Source organism: Trichechus manatus, unplaced genomic scaffold, assembly GCF_000243295.1.
Source record: "Trichechus manatus latirostris isolate Lorelei unplaced genomic scaffold, TriManLat1.0 scaffold00020, whole genome shotgun sequence".
Lineage (NCBI taxonomy): Eukaryota > Metazoa > Chordata > Mammalia > Sirenia > Trichechidae > Trichechus > Trichechus manatus.
In genome coordinates this window covers 11,170,805-11,190,849 of record NW_004443956.1, presented here as the reverse complement: position 1 = coordinate 11,190,849, position 20,045 = coordinate 11,170,805, and the positions used below count along the sequence as shown (strand labels likewise).

Sequence of the window (20,045 nt, the reverse complement as noted above, 5' to 3'; positions counted from 1 at the left end):
ATGTGAATATCTATCCATCCATCCACCCATCCATCTACCCATCTATCCATCTAGTAACAGGAGCAGTACTTCATACAGTTCCCTGCACAGAATGCAGGAGAGGGGGAATAAATATTTTTGAAGAATTGAATATTCTTGTCACTAGTTTCACAGTCTCTTTTTTCCCCACATATATGCTAAATTCCAAGTACTTAAAAGACAAATTAATGCTTTTACTATCTCTAATATGATTAAATCCAATGATTCACATAATGCAGTCTTATAGCTATTTCCATGTTAAACCCTCAGATCACCTCAAAAGAAATAAAAATGAAAATGCAACAAAGGCCAGCAATGCTCAATCAGTGAACCTAATGTTAGTATCTATTTCAAATTTTGTATTTAAAAGAAACAAAATAATACATAATATATAAAGTTCTAGAAATAAAAAAGACAATCAGTACCTGATATTATATTAAATTTATATTAGAAATAATCACTTTCATTGCTTCCTTTTAAGCATGAATTTTTAGCCAACACAAAAGTCTCTGGCAAGGAAACATGTCACATGGAGGATATCAAGAAGCTAGCTGTAGCCTGAGAAGGATAAATATATAAGGATGTCATTTGCTAAAAGCTAAGAGTTGGAGGTATTCTCTCTTTACTTTCATTTTATATAGCTCTGGTCAATTTCACAGCCTCAACCAGTACTGAACAGGGAAATTGGAAAACTGCAGAATCAATCTGCAGAAGTGAAGTTCTATTTTCTTTTACACCTTCTTCATCAGAGTTGCCGTCATTCTTGTGTTGGGTGGTGGTATTATTGACAGTAGCCTCTGGGCACAGCTGGTAATTGTTAAAAGTAATTCTCTTAAAGTGGAAGCAGAAAAAAACAAGGTAACTTGGGTCAATTTCCTCATTTTCCAAATTTGCTGTTTTCATAATCCTTCATCGTTGCTAGAATTTAAATGTAAAAGTTTTTTACTCTCAACCAACCATGATTTTAACAATCATCTTTGCTTTTGGTTCCCAGGTAATTAAAATAATGAAGCTCCAATTGTCTAATTTGAAGTAAATATAGTTTCTTCCAATATTGTGGCTTGCTTTTTAAATTTTCATCCTTACTGGATTTTACTGTAAACTATAAATATTTGATAAAATTGCTTTGGAAGACAATATAGTACTTAACACATTAAGATGAAAACGAGTTTACTTCTGCTGCTGCCTTTCAAGATTGGCAGTAGGTTCTTAGTTGATTCAGATTAAATATCAAATTAGAGCTATTTGAAAACAAAGCTATAGCCCTTGTCTATTTAGTATCAACCCTGAAACAGAACATCTTTTGTATTCTAAAGATCACTAAGAAGAAATAGTTGTGTAACTATTGGCTTAATTTTGAGATCCTCCTACTTATTCCTTTTTTTTTTTAATGCATTTATAATTGTGATGAAATCTTTCCAATGTAATGCCATCTGCCCAATAGAATGGAGTCTATTCACAGTGTCATATAAATGGCAACCTTGTAATTATAAATGTTCATTTTTTTTTCTATTTATATTGGATTTCTTTATTTGTGTTCCCTCCATTTAGAATCTTTGAGTCAGAGAATCAAAAAACTTTGTTTTAATTAATCAAACAATATTGCCAATGCTGTTTGTTAATTTGGTGAGAATTAAATGAAAAAACAAATTGGTTTTCAGGCTCAAATTTCTTAAGTCATAAATAGCTATATAGCTATGAAAGAAAAACAAAACACAAAATAACCCCTATTTTAACAGGTTTGATAAGGTTGCAAAATACAGAACACCCAATTAAATTTGAATTTCAGATAAACGAGTAACACTTTAGTTTAAATGTCCCAAATATTGCATGTCCTGTATTTTTATTTGCCTTATTTGGCAACCATAAGGATTGATGTCATTTTTTTCTTAATACCATCAGTATTGTGAGTGAAAACCCCACTATTTTCATAATTAGAAAGCAAGAGCACGGGTTCATAAAAAATGGAAATTGAAATTTATGAGTAACAAAAGTTAAATCAATTTCATCCGTGCAGGACTGTGCAGTCGGGGTTTTCACAGAGAGGACCTAAAAGTGCATATTGATGTCCATAAATCCCAGACCTGAGGAAACACCACTTCTTCTTAACTTGCATGGAATTTTTCAGCAGACTTACAGGATTGTTTCGCATCATTCCATATTCTCTCTCTCTCTCAGGTTAAAATCCAAGATCCTTCATCTCCTTTATCAAGAAGTTCAACTGTTAAATCGTTTCAGTATTAGAAAAGTTATGTGCATGAGCTAGGTAACTGTATCTTTACTAAAAATTCCTTCTCATTCACTGATAATACTCCCTTACATTTTAAAGGTCTACAAATAGCATTTCCAATGTTAGCTCATTTGCACCTTAAATTTATTTTAGAAGTTTTAAGTATCTATAAAATGCCAGACACTCTGTTAAATGTTTCTACATGAGTAAATCAAAGCATGTCAACAGTAAAATTTCTGCATTTTTTTCAAAAGTCTTGCAGCCTCTGAGGTGGATAGAATAGAGATTATTATTCTTATGTTACAGGTGAGGGATCTAACTGCTCAAGAGTTGAAGGGTCTTATCTAAGGTCCCACACATAGTAAATAAAGAGCCAGGGCTTCAGTAATTGTCCTTGGCTTCAGGCTCAGTGTGCTCGCAAATATTTCTTCAAAGGAAATTCCAGACCACTTAGTATCGTAACTCTCCATTTCCTAGGAGCAAAAAGGAAGACATCTTGAATCCCTCTATAGTGCTTACATGCTTTTAAATGTGAACAGGTGTTTTCTGGGTGTGCGAGGAAAGCAAAGCATGTGTAGGAGTTAAAGCGCCTCAACAGCCGCTGTAACTAGACCAAATCGATCTGCGGAGACCGAAGCACCAGCCAAAGCGATACTATTTCGATTGGGTGTCACAGGTGGGCCTCCTGGTATTTTCCTTCAGAGTGGGTGTCAGATTTCCTTCACATTTCTGGACAACAGCCCTCTTGTCCATTTCCAGATTTTTCTGGTGTCAGAGCCCTCACGCAGAGCAGGCTCTCATATCGGAAGCTAGTCCTTGGCAGGGGGTTTAGGGAATGAAGGACAAAGGTCAAGGAAAAAAAAAAATGAGCCAGGGGCCAGGAGAGAGGCCTGAAGTGGGGAAATTTGCACTTCAAGCTTTCCCTACTCCAGCCCCTCAGAATGACAGCTCTCGTCAGCCAGAAGACTACCTTTCCCGGCAGGCACCGCGCTCCCCACGGACACAGGTTGGCAGGCTCCGAGTTCGCCGCCGCCGCCCGAACCAGCCAGTAGGAATCCCCGGCTTGGGCCTCCGCCGGGGCGGCCCACGCGGAGCGGGGGCAGTGAAACTACATTTCCCGACGCGCAAACGCGCGCATCGTGGCCAATCGGCGCCCTGAATTCAGAGGCTGGGGGAGGAGCCGGCTACATGGTCCACCCCATTGGCTAGGGGTAGCTTGGAAGAGCCGGAACCCGGGAGAGAGGGAAGCGAAATGACATTTCCTCTTTAAATAGCTGGAGCCGGGGCCGCGTTGAGAAATGGCCGCGTCGGCAGGTGGGTCGTGTGGTGGCTAAGGATGTAGGGGGAAGGTGGGCCGGGGACTAGACCAGACACAGATCGTGAGCGGAGGAGGTGGCGAAGACCAGGAGCCGGGCTGGCGGAGAGGAGGATGCCGAGGTGGAGGGCGGTGAGGGTGGGAGGATGGATGGCGTGGAGGCGGTGGGCGGTCCAGCAGGGCAGAGATGGCTAGGCTGGGTACCAGCCGCTGCTCCGACCGGTTCGGGAGACGGTTGAAGGGGAACCGGCGGCCGCCGCCCATCGAGCCTCTCTCGTGCGGCTTTTACCCTCCGCTCTCGGCTGGGACCTCCCGGCTCTCAGCGGAGTCACCGTAGACCCCTCGCCTGTCCCGCCGCGTGGTCCCTCCGCGAGCGCGGGGCATCGAGCTGCTGGGCTCCCCGAGGAGCAGGCTGGCCTTTGAACTTGTTCCGCAGCTCGCTCTCTGCTCTCTTTCTCTGTCTCTCAGATCCCAGCTCCTGGTCCAATGAGGTGGTGTGTGTATATACGTATATGTATTTTTTGTAACAGATTAAAAAAAAAAAAAAGCCAAGCAAACAAAAAACCCCTGCGACGCCGTAACTGGCTCGGAACTGCTTGTGGTTGTACGATTTTTCTCCTCCTAGATTTAAGTCAGTCTTCCCCAACACCGAATGGAATTCCATCTTCAGACACAGCCAGCGATGCCATGGACCCCTTCCATGCTTGCAGTATTCTTAAGCAACTCAAAACAATGTACGATGAAGGACAGTTGACAGACATTGTAGTGGAAGTGGATCATGGGAAAACATTTTCCTGTCATAGAAACGTTCTTGCTGCAATCAGCCCCTACTTCAGGTATGATGATGATAGAAACTTCTATTGATAACCGAACCGAACTCCCTTTCCCCCTCAGTATTGTCCACTTGATTATTATACTGAGATGAGACAATAAGATTAAAGCAGTGAGTTTCCTGAAGAGCAGATAACAGTTGCTATCTTGTTAACACAGCCCTTGTTTTTGACTTAAAGAGATTCCTCTAGAATTCAGGTGGTTGGTTTTTTAAGTTAGTCCACTTGTGTTTGTTTTAGGTAAATGACCAGATAAATCTAGAACTGTGCTGCCTGGTATGGCAGCCACTAGCCACATGTGACTATTTAAATTATCTAAAACTAAATTTTCAGTTCTGCAGGTGCACTAGCCACATTTCAAGTGCTCAGTAGCTACATGTAGCTCAAAAACAAACAAACAAAAAACAACCCATTGCTGTCCAGTCAGTTCTGACTCTTAGCAACCCTATAGGACAGAGTAGAACTGCCCCATAGGGTTTTCAAGGAGCGTATGGTGGATTTGAACTTTTGGTTAGCAGCCAGGCTCTTAACCACTGTGCCATGTAGCTAGTGGCTGCCATATTGGACAGAGCAGATAGAATTTCCATCATTGAAAGCTTTGTTGGAGAGTTTTGATCTAGAATTCTGAAAGGTTATCCATGATGCATATTTGTTTAGTGCATGTAACTCTTTTAACATTCAAAATATGCAATAGATAATTTTAATGCAATGGTGGTAAAAGCAGTGAAATAAAAATGAAATACTGTTTGTGTGTACCTTAGGCCCCAGACTAGTGATTATTTCCAAGATTTTCTGTATTTTTAAGCTAAGTTTTCATTTTCAATGATGTTAATATTTGTGAATCATTAAACTTTGAAAAGTGAAGTTTTAAAACTTGGATCTAAAAAATAATTTCATACTCTAGTGATAAAGGCAGCTTCCTGAGTTTAACTTCTTTTGTTTCAAGTGCTCACTTTTTTCAGCCTTTCAATATTCAAAAGGGGTGCGTGAATGATAGTAAAATCATCTTCCCACACACACTCTAAATGTGCTTTTGAAGGTGCTTACCTTTGCAGGGCACATAGTAGTATAGTGTTCCAGACAGTAGTTTCTGGTTCCTCTTTCTCAGAATACTAGGTTAAATATAGTCACTTTGGTCTGGTGCTAGTGATGTAACTAACCACTTAGACTTGCCTAGGGTAGGTTATTGGGCTATTAAGTATTAACCATCACATGACAGGAGCTGGAAAGAAAAAAGATGAAACTCACATACTCAGAAGGTTAAGAAGTTTGGCCTGGTAATGGAAACTACTGGTGATATTTCACTTATCCCAGTTATCCATTAGATGCGATTAGATCATATGTGTTTAAATATATGTCACACTTCGTTTACATGTATTACTGTATATAATCATTATAATCCTGTCTCTGCACAGTTGTTATCCCGATTTTACATATGAAAAAACTGAGGCTCAAGGAGCTTAAGTGACCTGTCCAAATCATCTGTCTAACTAGGAATTGGCAAAGGCAGGATTTGATTCCTGAACCAGGGTTCTTAGTCACCAGATGACTAAGGAACAAGAATGAGTAGAGTGGGTCCTTTTTAAAGTGCTTTCAGAAGTTTTTATTATATGTTAAATTTGAATGGTTAAAAAAAAAAATTAACTACAAAGTGAAATGTCTATATTTTATTGGAATTTTATACTCTGAATTATTTAAATGTCATAATTAATTTTGAAGACTTAGATGAATTGCTTTAAAGAAGTATGCTAAAATATTTTCTTAATTCCCAAGAATGTATGAAAATGTATGGAAAACTTTCTAAACATAAGATATGGGAATTCAAATGAAGATACTTGGCTAGAAACTTACAGTAATTAGGTTCTTATTTCTTGCTACAGGTATTTCTATAGAATAAGTTTCTTGGACCAGTACTGTTCCTTTTGTGGGATTTAGAAAGTCATTACTGAATAATTTCAAAGTCTTGCATCACTGGTGTATGAATTAGAAAAGCTGGAAATCTGGCATGACTTTTGTGATCCCAGTGACTTGTCAGAATTAAAATTTGCATGATTATTACAAACTTGTTGCTGCTCAGAATTTTGTGTGAGGAAGTGCTCCCACTTTATATAGCGTTTACATACAGACTCTGTTAGAACAAATAGAAATAGCCGATTTGAGAACTCCTCAAATGTCAGACTGCTCCTGTGTGTGACCAGCCTGTTCGTGTCGGTAGTGGTTCCTGTGATAAAGGGATATGCGATAATGTTCTCCTTTGGGAGTTAATCTCTGCCTGATGAAGGGCTTTATTTTTCTTTTTAATTGGTAGCTGTATAGCTGAGCTTTTCAGCAACACCCAAATTGAAAAAAAATGTAGTTTTTAGTAAGCAAAAAAGCCTGTGTGATAGTAAACTTAAAATTTACATCGTAGAAGTAAAAATAGGACTCAAAGATGGCTAATTCAGGCAGCAAGCTGAGTCCTTGTGCCCTGTATACCTCCAATATTTCTCATATTGCATTTTCAAATTAATTCTATGTTTGATGGAGACTTAAAAAGTGACTGGATATCTTCCTGTTTAAGGATATTTTTCATAACATTAAAGAAAAACAAACCCGTTGCTGTTGAGTCGATTCCAATTCATAACAGCATTTACAAATTAAGTGGGAGGGATCTCCTGCAGACCTGAATAATCAACTTTATCACTAATATTAGGTTAATTTCTTCAACAAACATTTGTTAAACATCATGGACCATGAAAACAAAGATAAATAGCACACAGTCCATTCCTCAAAAAGCCTTTAAAATTGCTTTTGATTTGATTTTTATATTTAGTTTCAAAAGCAGCCTAGAAAGAAGCATTAAAGGAGAGGTGGGGGGAGGCAAATGGCATTTAGAAATGATTAATTTAATATAAAGAGCCAGGCTTTTGACTACTTAATGTTTTGGCCAAGAAAGCTCTATAAACACACTGATACTTTAATTAAAAAAAAAAAGGTGTGGTCTCAAAGGCAGAATTTTTGGATATTAAAAACCATTATCCCCAAAGAATCAGCTAGCTTTTAAACTTTATTTAGAAGAATGCATTACCACTATATTAACTCTACCATAATCTTTATCTTGTGTCTAGATATAAATATATAAAGTATGACAACTTTGAGAAAATTAAGTTTTTTTTAAACAAAGGTTTTCAAAATGTCCAAGGGTAAGTGTTCTTTATAGGCTTTATGATAATTAAGAAACCATTCAAAAGATACTAGTTTTAAAATGGAATAAGGAGAGAATATGCAGTTTAGAGAACATCTTGATTTTCTAAGATGGAACTTTTAAAGATATATTTTGGGCAAATATTGACTAATAATTTCCCCTGGGACATGGAAAGTTGTAGAAGATAGTCTCTTTGTATTCTAATGTATCACTTTGACATTGTATAAGTATTCTTAAACTTTCTGACTGGCACAGTGATTTCAGATTTGGAGTCCCTAAGGCAACTTGACCAGAAGCCTGGATAGGAGTGCCAGGGAAAATAAGTTGCTTTGGAATATGCCATGTCACCTTTTGGTTTGCTTTAATTAGGTATGCTCTTTTTTTCAGAGTTGGCACAAGGAGGACTGGCACTGAGAATAGGGTTTTTGAGATAAGCCAGACTCAATCCTTCTGCTTTTTATTCCTCTTCAGAACATCAGGAAACATGTTAGGAAATTTTCATTCAGTTTCAAAGGTTAACTTTATACTTCTAAAAATTTGCCATGATGAATTTTATTTGTAGCACACATAGAATATTAACTACTCTTTCCTCTTTAGATCCATGTTTACTAGCGGCCTTACGGAAAGTACTCAGAAAGAAGTTCGGATAGTTGGTGTTGAAGCTGAATCAATGGATTTAGTGTTGAACTATGCCTATACCTCCAGAGTGATTCTGACAGAGGCCAATGTTCAAGCCTTGTTCACTGCAGCTAGTATCTTCCAGATTCCTTCCATCCAAGACCAGTGTGCTAAATATATGATTAGTCATTTGGAGCCACAAAATTCTATTGGAGTCTTTGTCTTTGCGGATCATTACGGTCATCAAGAACTCGGAGATCGATCAAAAGAATACATTCGTAAAAAGTTCCTGTGTGTCACCAAAGAACAAGAGTTTCTCGAGTTGACAAAAGACCAACTCATAAGCATACTAGACAGTGATGATTTAAACGTAGACCGAGAAGAGCATGTTTATGAAAGCATTATAAGGTGGTTTGAACATGAACAGAATGAAAGAGAAGTGCACCTTCCAGAAATTTTTGCCAAATGCATACGTTTTCCTCTAATGGAAGATACCTTTATAGAGACAATTCCACCTCAGTTTGCACAGGCGATCCCCAAAAGCTGTGGAGAAAAGGGACCATCCAGCACCAATGGCTGTACCCAGAGGCTTGGAATGACTGCTTCTGAAATGATCATATGTTTTGATGCTGCCCACAAACACTCAGGAAAGAAGCAAACAGTGCCTTGTCTAGATATAGCCACAGGAAGAGTGTTTAAACTATGCAAACCACCAAATGACCTGAGAGAAGTTGGGATACTTGTGTCACCAGATAATGACATTTTCATTGCCGGAGGGTACAGGCCGAGCAGCAGCGAGGTCTCCATAGACCATAAGGCAGAAAATGATTTCTGGATGTATGATCATACTACCAATAGATGGATATCCAAACCACCCTTGCTTCGGGCCCGAATAGGTTGCAGACTGGTATATTGCTGTGGTAAGATGTATGCAATTGGAGGTCGTGTTTATGAAGGTGATGGGAGAAACTCACTAAAATCCGTGGAGTGCTACGACAGCAGAGAGAATTGTTGGAGGACTGTTTGCGCAATGCCTGTTGCAATGGAGTTTCATAATGCTGTGGAGTACAAAGAGAAGATCTATGTTTTACAGGGTAGGTGACTAAGTGATTTAGTTCTTCATGGAAGGGTGACACATCCAGTATTGTTAACTTAATTATCCTAAAAAAGGTGTTTGCTCCTGTTACTCAAGGAATACCTCTCACTTCCTTATAAACTATTTGTTGGAACAGTTCTGTTCTTGAAAGGACCTGTAAAGAAAGACACACTTTTGAGTTAAAACAGGCAGGTATTTTGAAGTAACTAAAACGATCCTGTAAGTTATTTTATGTTCTTATTGTGTTTTAATATCATGTGGCATAAGGATTTTTGAAAACATTCTTTAGTAAATCATAGTTCAGCGTTTTTGGAGAACCACTACTTCAGAGTACTTTTTAAGACTGTAAACATGAAAGCAAGGTCAATACATGACTTTTTTTTGCTCTTCAATAGTATATAATTAAGACATGTTGTAGCAATTGCTTTTCTTATGGAACTTACTGGATTAGTGTAAAAGAGAAAAAAGAACAAAGCATTAAATTTATACTATTCACTTGCTAAGGCGTTTTGTATAAGTTTTATAATCACAAAGGCTATGAAACTTAATTACAAAGAATTTGAAATTACAGTCTTCAGATTTTAATTCCACTGCAGTTTACACTGCCTTACGTAATACGTTGTTTTGAATTTTTTCACTGAAAACTGTGAGATGTCACCTTTTTGTTACTTTTACCACTGTCAGGTATGAGGGACTATCTAATGTACTTAGCTTTTTTTTTTTTTTAAACTATTAAAGACCAGTTCTCTGGCCAGGATGATACAGTGGAAGTGGAAAGAGTGACTGTGTGAGAAGGAAATAAGATACTTGATGCAAAGTTCTGATTTGTGATACCTAATGTTTCCGGTTTTTTGGTTTCTTACACATTTTAGTTACTTGAATGATGTATGCAGTGTAGGTAATACCAGATCTCTTCCTCTTCTGCATTTGTTAATTGGTTATATATGAATGTTTTCCTCACACCACTATTTTAATAAACAAGGAAAAGGGGACAACTTGCTTGAAGTTGTGGATGATTTTTTAGCTCGTATCCCATTTAAAAAAAAAATTGTTTTTTGCTCTAATCTTTTGACTTAAAATTTCCTAGAAATGCCTGAACTCCTTTGTTTTAAGTTCAGTACAAAATTAATTCTCCAGAGGGAGTAGTACCTTCTAGTGCGTTACTTTACCTAGAGGGATGGCATGACTTGGGTTAGTTGGTCTTTCCAGAAAATGGAGTGTTGGAATGGATGCGTAACCTATCCAATATGTGCTGTTAGCAGACGGAGGCAGAATTAATTATAAAACTCCCAATTGGAAGGTAAAGGTTGCATATTAATGTAAATACTAAAGCAAAATAGCAATGGATATATAGAATTTCAGGGCTGGAAGGAACATCTTTACATCTGAGGTTATATTTTATATATTAGGAGTCAGAGGCCCTGAGGTTTTTCTCAGTTACTCATCATTGGTTTTAATTTATTAAACAGGACTTTAGATTTTAAAAATCAACTGTTTTTTGTGACATGCTTCTTTTCTATAAGAAATTTATAGAGGGATAGTACACTTTAAACCAAAAACTAGCTGCTGTTGAGTTGATTTCAACTCATGGTGACCCCATGTGTGTCAAAGTAGAACTGTGCTCCGTAGGGTTTTCAATGGCTGATTTTTCAGAAGTAGATCTCCAGGCCTTTCTTTTGAGGTGCCTCTGGGTGGACTTGAACCTGCAACCTTTTGGTTAGCAGTTGAGCGCTTAATCATTTGCACCACCCACTTTAGAAAGTTTTTGTTCCTATCTTCTTTATCAAGAAAAAGTTTCAATAAGGGCAGGTGACGTGCAGACAACAACTAGTGGTTTAACAAGCTGTTTTAAGGAAAATTGAAGTTAAAGGGTCACTATTATTAAGTAGGCAGTTGAATTTGTAGATAAGAGTAAACCTAGTTCAGAACAGTTTTTTTTTTTTTTTTTTAAATGACCATCCCTGATTATGTGAAGTTTCTTTATTGACCATTTTGTCATAGTATGTCTCCAGGTTGATGCTCTCCTTAATAGCTATAGAATTTCTGTTCTCGTGGTTTCTCCAATTCCCACCCCCTTTCCATTATGTCTCACCAGCTCAGGGAAAAATCATAGGGAATCAACCCCATTGCCCCCATGTGGGCACCTGTATACCTTAACTCAGAGAAGTGTTTAAAACCATAACCAGTTGCTGTTGAGTCTATTCTGACTCCTGGAGACCCCACCATGTATGTCAGAGTAGAATTGTGCTCCATAGAGTTTTCAATGGCTGATATTTTGGAAGTAGATCGCCAGTTCTTTTCTTCCACTCAGGGACTCCAGAGAAGGTTTTAACACCCTATATTTTAATCTCTCCAACTCAGACAAAGCTCTTGAGTCTTACCTTGTTTAATCAAGACACCTATTAAATTTCAGAACAGGTTTTTTTGTTTTTTTCTTTAATTGTACTTCAGGTGAAGGTTTATAGAACAAATAGTTTCTCATTAAACAGTAGTACACATATTGTTTTATGACATTGGTTAACAACCCCCCGACATGTCAACCCTCTCCCTTCTCGACCTTTTATTTTGGTGAAAATATACATAGCCAAAGATACACCATTTCAAAAATTTCTACACACACAGTTCAGTGACATCGACTATGCTATTCCGATTGTGCTGCTATTCTCACTTTAGATGAAGGTTTACAGAACAAAATAGTTTCTCATTAAACAGTTAGTACACATGTTGCCCTATGACAACCTCACTACACATCAACACTGTCCCTCCTCAACCCTGGGTTCCCTATCACCAGCTTTCTCAGAACAGTTTTGAAGGGAGGTTCAATTTAAAAGCAGGTATCTCTTAGTCAAAGCTTATTTACATAAATAAACTCGACATGACTAGTTGGAAGCTCATGTTGTACTGTCTGGGGCTATTGCAATATCATTTTATCTGTTCATAAAGGGTTCAGATTTTCATAACAAGGATTGCATATAAATGTTGTAATTAGCAAAACTGGTAAATCTTTACTAGATTAATTCTTTCAGACATTTTCATATTGGCAGTCTGACTCGGCACATCCTTTTATTGTCAAAATGGAATAGAAACTAACTCAGAGTAAACCCCATAAACTATGTGTGTGTTTCCTATCTTATTAAAGCCATGTTTTCTTGTCTTGAGTATTTGTCTTTGCATTCCAGTAACACTAAAGTAGTGTAAACACTTATAAAAGTGACTCAGTCACAAAACTGACCAACTCCATGTGCCATCTTCTAATTAAATAATTAGCATACAAATTTTTAGTGGCTTATTTATGATGAAGGGATATATATATATCTCCCCTTTTGGTCTTACTGGCTAATTATTAATAATAGTTTTTTTAGTTGACTTAAGATAAGTTTTCTATAAAACATAATTAGATAAAATAAACGGAGCCAAGCTCTTAATTATTTTTCTGTCATCAAGCCAAAGTAACTCCTTATACCTCCCCATTATGAATATCCCAATTCAGATGTTCTATATAATATGAGGAGCCCTGGTGGCACAGTGGTTAAGAGCTCAGGCTGCTAACTAAAAACGCAGTTCGTATCGATCAGCTGCTCCTTGGAAAACCTATGGGACAGTTCTACTCTATCCTATAGGGTCACTGTAAGTATGTTTTTGTTTTTTTTTTTAAATAATATTATGTAATATACTATGCCATGGAATGAAAAAGTTCTAAGGTATTTTGTAACCTCATATGAATATATTTCTGAAGATTATAAAAGAAATATTTAGAAAGTGAAATGTTTGGAAAATTATGCTGTTTACTTTTCAGTGATTGGAATTACAACCTACAAGCAAAAGACAAACATGAAAATGTATGTATTCTTGTTTTCTTTTCTTTTTCTTCTTTTAGGAGAATTTTTCCTCTTCTATGAGCCTCAAAAAGACTACTGGGGTTTTTTAACTCCCATGACTGTGCCTAGAATCCAGGGCTTAGCAGCTGTATACAAGGACTCTATCTACTACATAGCTGGAACCTGTGGAAATCATCAACGTATGTTTACAGTAGAGGCCTATGACATTGAGCTAAATAAATGGACTCGCAAGAAGGACTTTCCATGCGATCAGTCCATAAATCCATATCTTAAACTGGTACTTTTCCAAGATAAGCTCCATTTGTTTGTTCGAGCTACTCAAGTGACCGTTGAAGAACATGTCTTCAGAACCAGCAGAAAAAATTCCCTTTACCAATATGATGACATCGCTGACCAATGGATGAAAGTGTATGAGACCCCAGATCGGCTCTGGGACCTTGGCCGGCATTTCGAATGTGCTGTTGCTAAACTCTATCCTCAATGTCTTCAGAAAGTACTTTAATGAGTAGCAGGCCTTAGTGAGTTCACTAGCATCTCATACTTGAGGAAGCTTGTCTTAGAGTGATAGAGAATGCTGCCAGTATTTAAGAAAGCCGAGAGTTCTGTGCATGGGCGTGGGTACTCTTAAAGATTACAGTGTAGGGAGGGGTTTGTTTTCATCCTTGTGGTGTTTTCATTTCAGTAAGGCTGAGGTTAACAAAGTGCAATTATTAGTTTTTTTTTTTTCCTGGTATAAAAGTAATCATATCATTCTAGAATTTTGTGATAAGTAATCACTGAGACTCCAGATGATCCAAGACAACTATGCACTCTTGTAAGAGCAGCTAGGGCATTTCTGGGCAGAGACATCCAAACTAGTTTGACGTGACTTTTAATTTTAAATACGGGTAATGATCTGAGGCAATATCACTAGGACTTGACTTTAGCTGTGACGTCTCCAACAGGGAGGAGCACTAACTTAGATCCTCATTCTTAATATTTAATATATATATATTTTGTGTACTATTTTCAAGTGTACTAAGGTTTAAATGTGTTCTGTTATTAGAGCAGGTTGAAGGAAAAACAAACCAGCCTCAGAAAGAGCTTTTAGTCTGATTCATATTTCATATGTAACTTTTAAGTTAAGCTAATGTAGTACATTAGCAGTTTTCTGTTGATAACTTTTTCAAGTACTGACACTCTCATTTTCCTTAAAACCCGAAAAGGGCTCCAATTGACAGGTGGCTGGTGCTAGTATAAGTTAATTCATGTGTGTAGCTGGATAGATTTAGATTGTCTGAGCCTCTGCTTATCTTTCAGATTGGAATGTTAGTTTCATGGTCATAGTACTTAACTTGTTGAACTCTTGTGATTTCACAAGATTCTCTACTTATGTGATAGCAGGATACGGCCAGTTATTGGTCTAACTGGACTCAATCTTAGAATAGTGAGAGAGTTATGCTCAATTTGCACTAACATGGGCTATTTGGTTGCCTGTCCTCCTTCTCTACCCTCTATCTGAAAGGTAACTTATTTCTCCTCTGCACAGTGCATAATGTGAAGTTTTACCCCTACTTTTTAAATACTGTTTTCTGGAAACATAAAATTCCTGCAGTGGTCTAATTTAATTGCTTTTAAGTTATGTATGGTAATTAAAACCTCATTTTTTTTTCATTTAACAGTGATGAGTATTTTTTCATTGTTCTAGCTGAAGGTGATTGAGAAGGAAAAGTGTAAGTGAATAGAACAATAGCAGTATAGGTTCCAAATCATTTTTCATATTTAACTGATGAATTTCTAATTATCAGCTAGGAATATTAATATTAACATGGAGGACAAACCAATTCATTTGTAAGACCTAATGCAGATATTTGAATCAGTAACTTATTTTTTACTATGTTTAGAATAATTGATAAAGGATGTAAGTATAGCCCAGAGTCTGTCTTTAACCAGAACATTTTTATTCTCTTAAAGAAAGCAAACTGGCATGGTTTGTATTTAAAAGTCTTGCACAAATTGTAACGTGATACTGTGAAACAAATTTAAAACATTGCCTCTTTGCATCACATACCTCGTTTTACAGAAACTTTCCAACTTCTTGTCACGGAGCTCTACAAGTAGGGAGAGTTTTCTGAAGCAGAATCTAAAGTGGACAGCATCTATGGAACTAACATCTTAAAATCTAGTCTTAGAAAGCTAGAGATGTGATTTCTTCTTATTGGCCTTGGTAGCGTCTATAATCTCTTTGTAAACCTTATCAACCAAGAACCTTTTTTTTTTTTCTTTTCCCCTCCCCGGTTTTTCTTGATCTTATACTGATTTCCTTATATTCATGCTTTTTGGGGGCTATTTCTGTGAGTTTTTTTGCAGCATTCTTTACAGTATTGCTGAGGGAAGAAAAAACAAAAATAACCAACTTTTGCAAGAGGTGTTCATGTAATTTAATTCTGAAAGCTTCATTGCATATCTAAGATTTCCTGCTGCTTTCTGACAATCTTCTGTATTTATTTAGGAAAATGAATGACTTGAAAACATGACATAGAACATTTAGTTAGAAATTTACACGTGTCGTATGATATAGACGAGTACAACATACTGTGGTTAATTCTACAGTAGATGTATTCCGTTGATCTGCACAACAGTTGATCGTTTTGTTGTAACAATTTATATTGAGGGTATGATCTAAGTATAGTGTGTCAAAGCCCAGGTTTAGGATTTGCTATGGGAGTAGATATATATTGAATTTTGTATGAAGAACTATTGTTTAAATTATATAGCTGGGACGTTTTGCCACTTTTAAATAGTTTCAGAAGAGGTCCTAGAAAACTAAGATTAGTTGTATATGGGTTTATGTTTAGATATTTAAGGTACGTTTGCAGAGTATGACGAGAACATTAGTAAAAGGCACAATGGGTACTACAGAATTAAAATAGGGTAAGTCTAATATATGCCAGTCTCACTTTAACTTTGTTTTAACTTTGTTTTGACATTTGAAGAATGTATGTAGCACTTTCCTATATATTTTTGACACATTGAAAACTGGACTTGGGATAACTATGTTATAGGAAAGTAGAAATTGTATTCTTTATTTTCCATCTTTGTTGTCTGTTATGAAGTTGATGCTCAAGCATCAAGCTTATTTCATTGGTGCATGAGACAAAGTGGATGTGATCTGTGAGGAATCAGATTCCCTACATAAAGCAGTTTAAAATGGCATTCATTGTTCAGCGCTCAGGTATGTAGTAAGTACTGTAGTCCTATGGAGGCAAATGTGTAGATATTTTAAACATTTTGCCATGATTGCACAATTTTTTGCATTTTTACCTGATGTCATTGTTTCTTATAATAAAACCTTTTCTGACTGAAAACTTCCATTGTTGTAAACAGACCTCTGACTAATGAGTTTTCCAGAATTAAAATTGGACAAATCATGAAATACCTCGTGGTGGAATGGATTTTAATCTGTTGAGTATTTGTCCTCTGATACAGAATGAACTGGTCAAGATCACCTTACATTATGCTCTTTAAACTCTAAAGCAAGGTCACTTATATTGGTAACTCTTTTGTTACGTTTGCTCTGGCCTAAAACCTCGTGGTTATCCTTGTCTCCTCTCTCACTTCATATTGTGTGAACAGTATTTGAATATGTTTTGTATGTTACATCATATTCAAGCACTGTTGGCTCCACCTTCAGAATATACCCAGACACTAATCATGTACCACTTCAAACACTATCACCCTAGTCTAAGCAGTTGTATCTTGTCTGGACTATTGCAATTGCCAGGAACTTGTCTCCCTCCTACCAACCTTAATCCCCAGTAATCTATTCTGTTCTCCACACAGAAGCCAGGGTGATCCTGTTAGAACATAAGTCAGATCATGTCAGAACCCTCAATGACTAATCTTCTGTTGTATGAGAGCCAAAATCCGTGTTTACATTATCTGCACCCTTCAACCTCACTTCTTGGATCTCACTGCCATTCCCTCGGTCACTCTATTCCAGTCGTACATACCTAGCTGTTCCTGAAACATACCAAGTACCTCCAACATCAGGGCCTTTCCGCTTGCTGTGCCTTCTGTCAGGTAATCCTTGACAAATTACTTTATTCAAGTTACTATTAAAATGTCATCTTACCATAGAGGCCTTATGTAAAATAGAACACCCTCCCTCCAATTTCACTCCAACTCGTACCATCTATCTTTCTTTTCATGCTTTATTTTTTCTATATGTCTTCCTCCATTGGAATGTAAGCTCCATGAAGACAAATTTGTTTTATTCACTACCGCCCTTCACATCAGTGCCTGGCACGTAGTAGGCTCTCAGTACATGTTTCTAGGAAAGAATGGATTTTCAGTTAATTCTTAGAGCACCCTGAGAAGTGATAGGACCAGTACTATCATCTCTATTTTACCAAATATGAGGCACAAAGACCAACGGAACTGCTAAAGGTCATCTAACTAGCCAGGGGCTCAACTGGGATAAGAAACAAGAATCCCAATTTCACCTCAAGTATATGCTATATTGGTTTCGAACAAAACTAACAGAAAAGGTAGGGGTGCTCTTTATTTTGTGTTTAATGGTGGTTTTTTAGAGTCCCACATTCCAACACTATTATTTAAAGTATCTACTGTATTTATAACTGATTCTCTACCAGGAAGTAGATGAGGTAGGAAACTACTTTCCCTTTGTCACCCCATCTGCTTCCCCCTGTCATTATATCATGATAGTACTATGCCATTGTTAATGAGTTCTCTCCCTCATACAAGTTGAAGGGAGAAAAAAATAAAGCCTTGAGAAATACTAGTTTAGAGTAGTTATTTTTGGTTTTTAGGTAAATTTCAAATGGGTTGCCATTTTGAAATCTTGGTTGCACACCTGTGTTTGTTATTGGAAAATTATTTGTAAATACTAAAATTAAACATAAGTGGTCTAGGATCTCTAACTCTTTAAAGGAATGCTATAAATATCACCTGCTAGTTTTGGGAAGTGAAATTTGGAATTTTATATAATCGATTTGAGTGGGAAAACAAGTGTTCCCCCCTCATTTTATGCTGCTAGGATATGCTAAAGGCCTTTGACTCGGAAGTTTGTTAGAATTTAAGTGGTTTTCCCTAGTAAACATGAAGAGGTAACATTAATTTCTACAAGTCCTAATAATTACTGAGTTGTGTTCATCATTTTTCTCACTCTCCACACTTCATTTTGTCTACATGTATCTCTCTAGTAAAAAATGCCAGAACTTATAAAGTTGGGCATTTGGTTCATGACCTGCTGATTTTCCTCTTTGGTGGCCTTTTATATTTTATAGCCCAGCTTACTTGTTACGTATGTAAGGAAGCTACTCTACATGTTTGGACAGGTGTTATCAGTATGATTGCCATACCAGAGGAAGGAAGAAGTGAAGATTCTCCAGTCACAAAGTAAACACTTGGAGATTTAAACCGCTATGCTATGAGGCAAAATTTTAATCTACGAAAAGTGTAACATATTTTGACTGTCAAGCAAGACACTACCCAGTATGACTTAGGAAACCACAGGCACCATATTTACTTCCACTTTTGAATGATGTATTTTAAAATGACAAAAAGTTTACAATAAAACAACACCTAACTGGCTATCATCTTCACTTTTAAACTAATTTTCTCAAGAACCCTGATACGTTTCTTTGATTGCACTTTGATTGAGACACCAATCCACGGACCCCACTACTTTTTCCACTATCCATCAGCCCCTACCTGGAAACTTTCTTGAACCGAAAAAAGAAAGAAGGAATTCCTGTTGATTCCATTCTGACTCATGATGACCCCATGTATGCCAGAGTAGAACTGGGCTCCATAGGGTTTTCAATGCCTGATTTTTTTAGAAGTAGATCACCAAGCCTTTCTTCTGAGGCACTTCTGGATGGACTTGAACCTCCAACCAGCCAACAACAACCATTTGCACCCTCCGGAGACTCCTTTCTGCCCCTACCCAACTTAAATTCCATCGTCCATTTGAAATTATGTCTTTATATGTTTCCTCTATTTCCTTGCCTCTTTTCTACCTTCATACTTACCTGACAAAACTCCAGCCCTGAATAATCCCTGCTATAAGCCTTCTCTGCACCTGTACCTGAGTAGTGAGATAGTGCTGGAGAAATCACATGATCAAGCTGATTCTCTTTAAAGCAGGGCTTAGAACCCATTCTTCCAGTTCAGTCATGGCTGAAGAAGCGACACCAGAACAGACCTGAATTTTTAGAATTTGGATGAACTGTACAGCAACCGGAACTGGAAAAATTATGGGTTGAAGCCCTAATAGAAACTTAATCAACCCTCTTAGAAAGCAAGGGCAGCGTACGCATTGCATAGCAGCCAAATGTCTTGCCTGTTGGATTTTGGGCAGAGTGGGAAACAGCGTTGCCCCACTCAAAGATGGTGGCCGACTGCACGCTGCTTTGAATGTGTGTCACTCTTCACAGTCCTGCCAATAATCCAGTCTCCTGCATCAGGCTCCTGAAAGGGCTCACAATGCCTCTTTCGAGTCTCCCATTCCAGAGCTTCGACCTGTAATTTTTCCCAATCTGGTTACTGTTCCGGATCACCCAAATTGTAAAAATTTGGGTCTGTTCCAGTTTCGCTTTGTGGACCATGACTGAACTGAGAGAACCTGTTCTAAGCCTTGCTTTAAAGTGATATAGCTTCCAAGGATTATCAACACCTGCAGCAATTTTTACCTTCTCAACCTGCCATACCATTTATTCCTCTTGGCGCTTAGCTCTTTACCTTCCTTCATGATACGTTGAGCAGATAGAAGCCGTCACATAGGTGCACCCTCATGTCCCCACCATCAAATCTATAAAATGTCTGCCCTCATGTTCTCTGCCCTTCCTCTTAAAATGAGGGGTGGAATTCCCGAGACTAAGGCCCTTAGCCACTTTTCAAACCTGGAAGTGA

The 20,045-nt window shown here is 37.5% G+C and overlaps 1 protein-coding gene across 3 annotated transcripts; it reads left to right on the top strand.

Moving 5' to 3' along the window:
* Nucleotides 1-3,475: 3,475 nt before the first annotated feature.
* Nucleotides 3,476-17,841, top strand: KBTBD8 (kelch repeat and BTB domain containing 8). 3 transcript variants are annotated; one of them, XM_004372728.2, is made up of 4 exons: nt 3,494-3,562; nt 4,189-4,399; nt 8,175-9,289; nt 13,169-17,841. In XM_004372728.2, exons 1-4 carry the CDS (start codon nt 3,547-3,549, stop codon nt 13,630-13,632), a joined length of 1,806 nt encoding a protein of 601 aa, XP_004372785.1. In that variant the 5' UTR covers nt 3,494-3,546; the 3' UTR covers nt 13,633-17,841. The 3 variants fall into 3 exon arrangements, with proteins under 3 accessions (XP_023583706.1, XP_004372785.1, XP_023583705.1); XM_023727938.1 differs by lacking the exon at nt 4,189-4,399 and having other exon boundaries at nt 3,476-3,562; XM_023727937.1 differs by lacking the exon at nt 3,494-3,562 and having other exon boundaries at nt 3,925-4,399; nt 13,169-17,840.
* The last annotated feature ends 2,204 nt before the right edge of the window (nt 17,842-20,045 follow it).

Bases quoted from the DNA above. Each gene is read 5' to 3' on its own strand.
- KBTBD8 (XM_023727937.1), top strand. From the start codon at position 4,050: ATGAGGTGGTGTGTGTATATACGTATATGTATTTTTTGTAACAGATTA. The intron at 4,400-8,174 runs GTATGATGATGA...TTTCCTCTTTAG, and splicing joins GCAATCAGCCCCTACTTCAG to ATCCATGTTTACTAGCGGCC. The intron at 9,290-13,168 runs GTAGGTGACTAA...TTCTTCTTTTAG, and splicing joins GAAGATCTATGTTTTACAGG to GAGAATTTTTCCTCTTCTAT.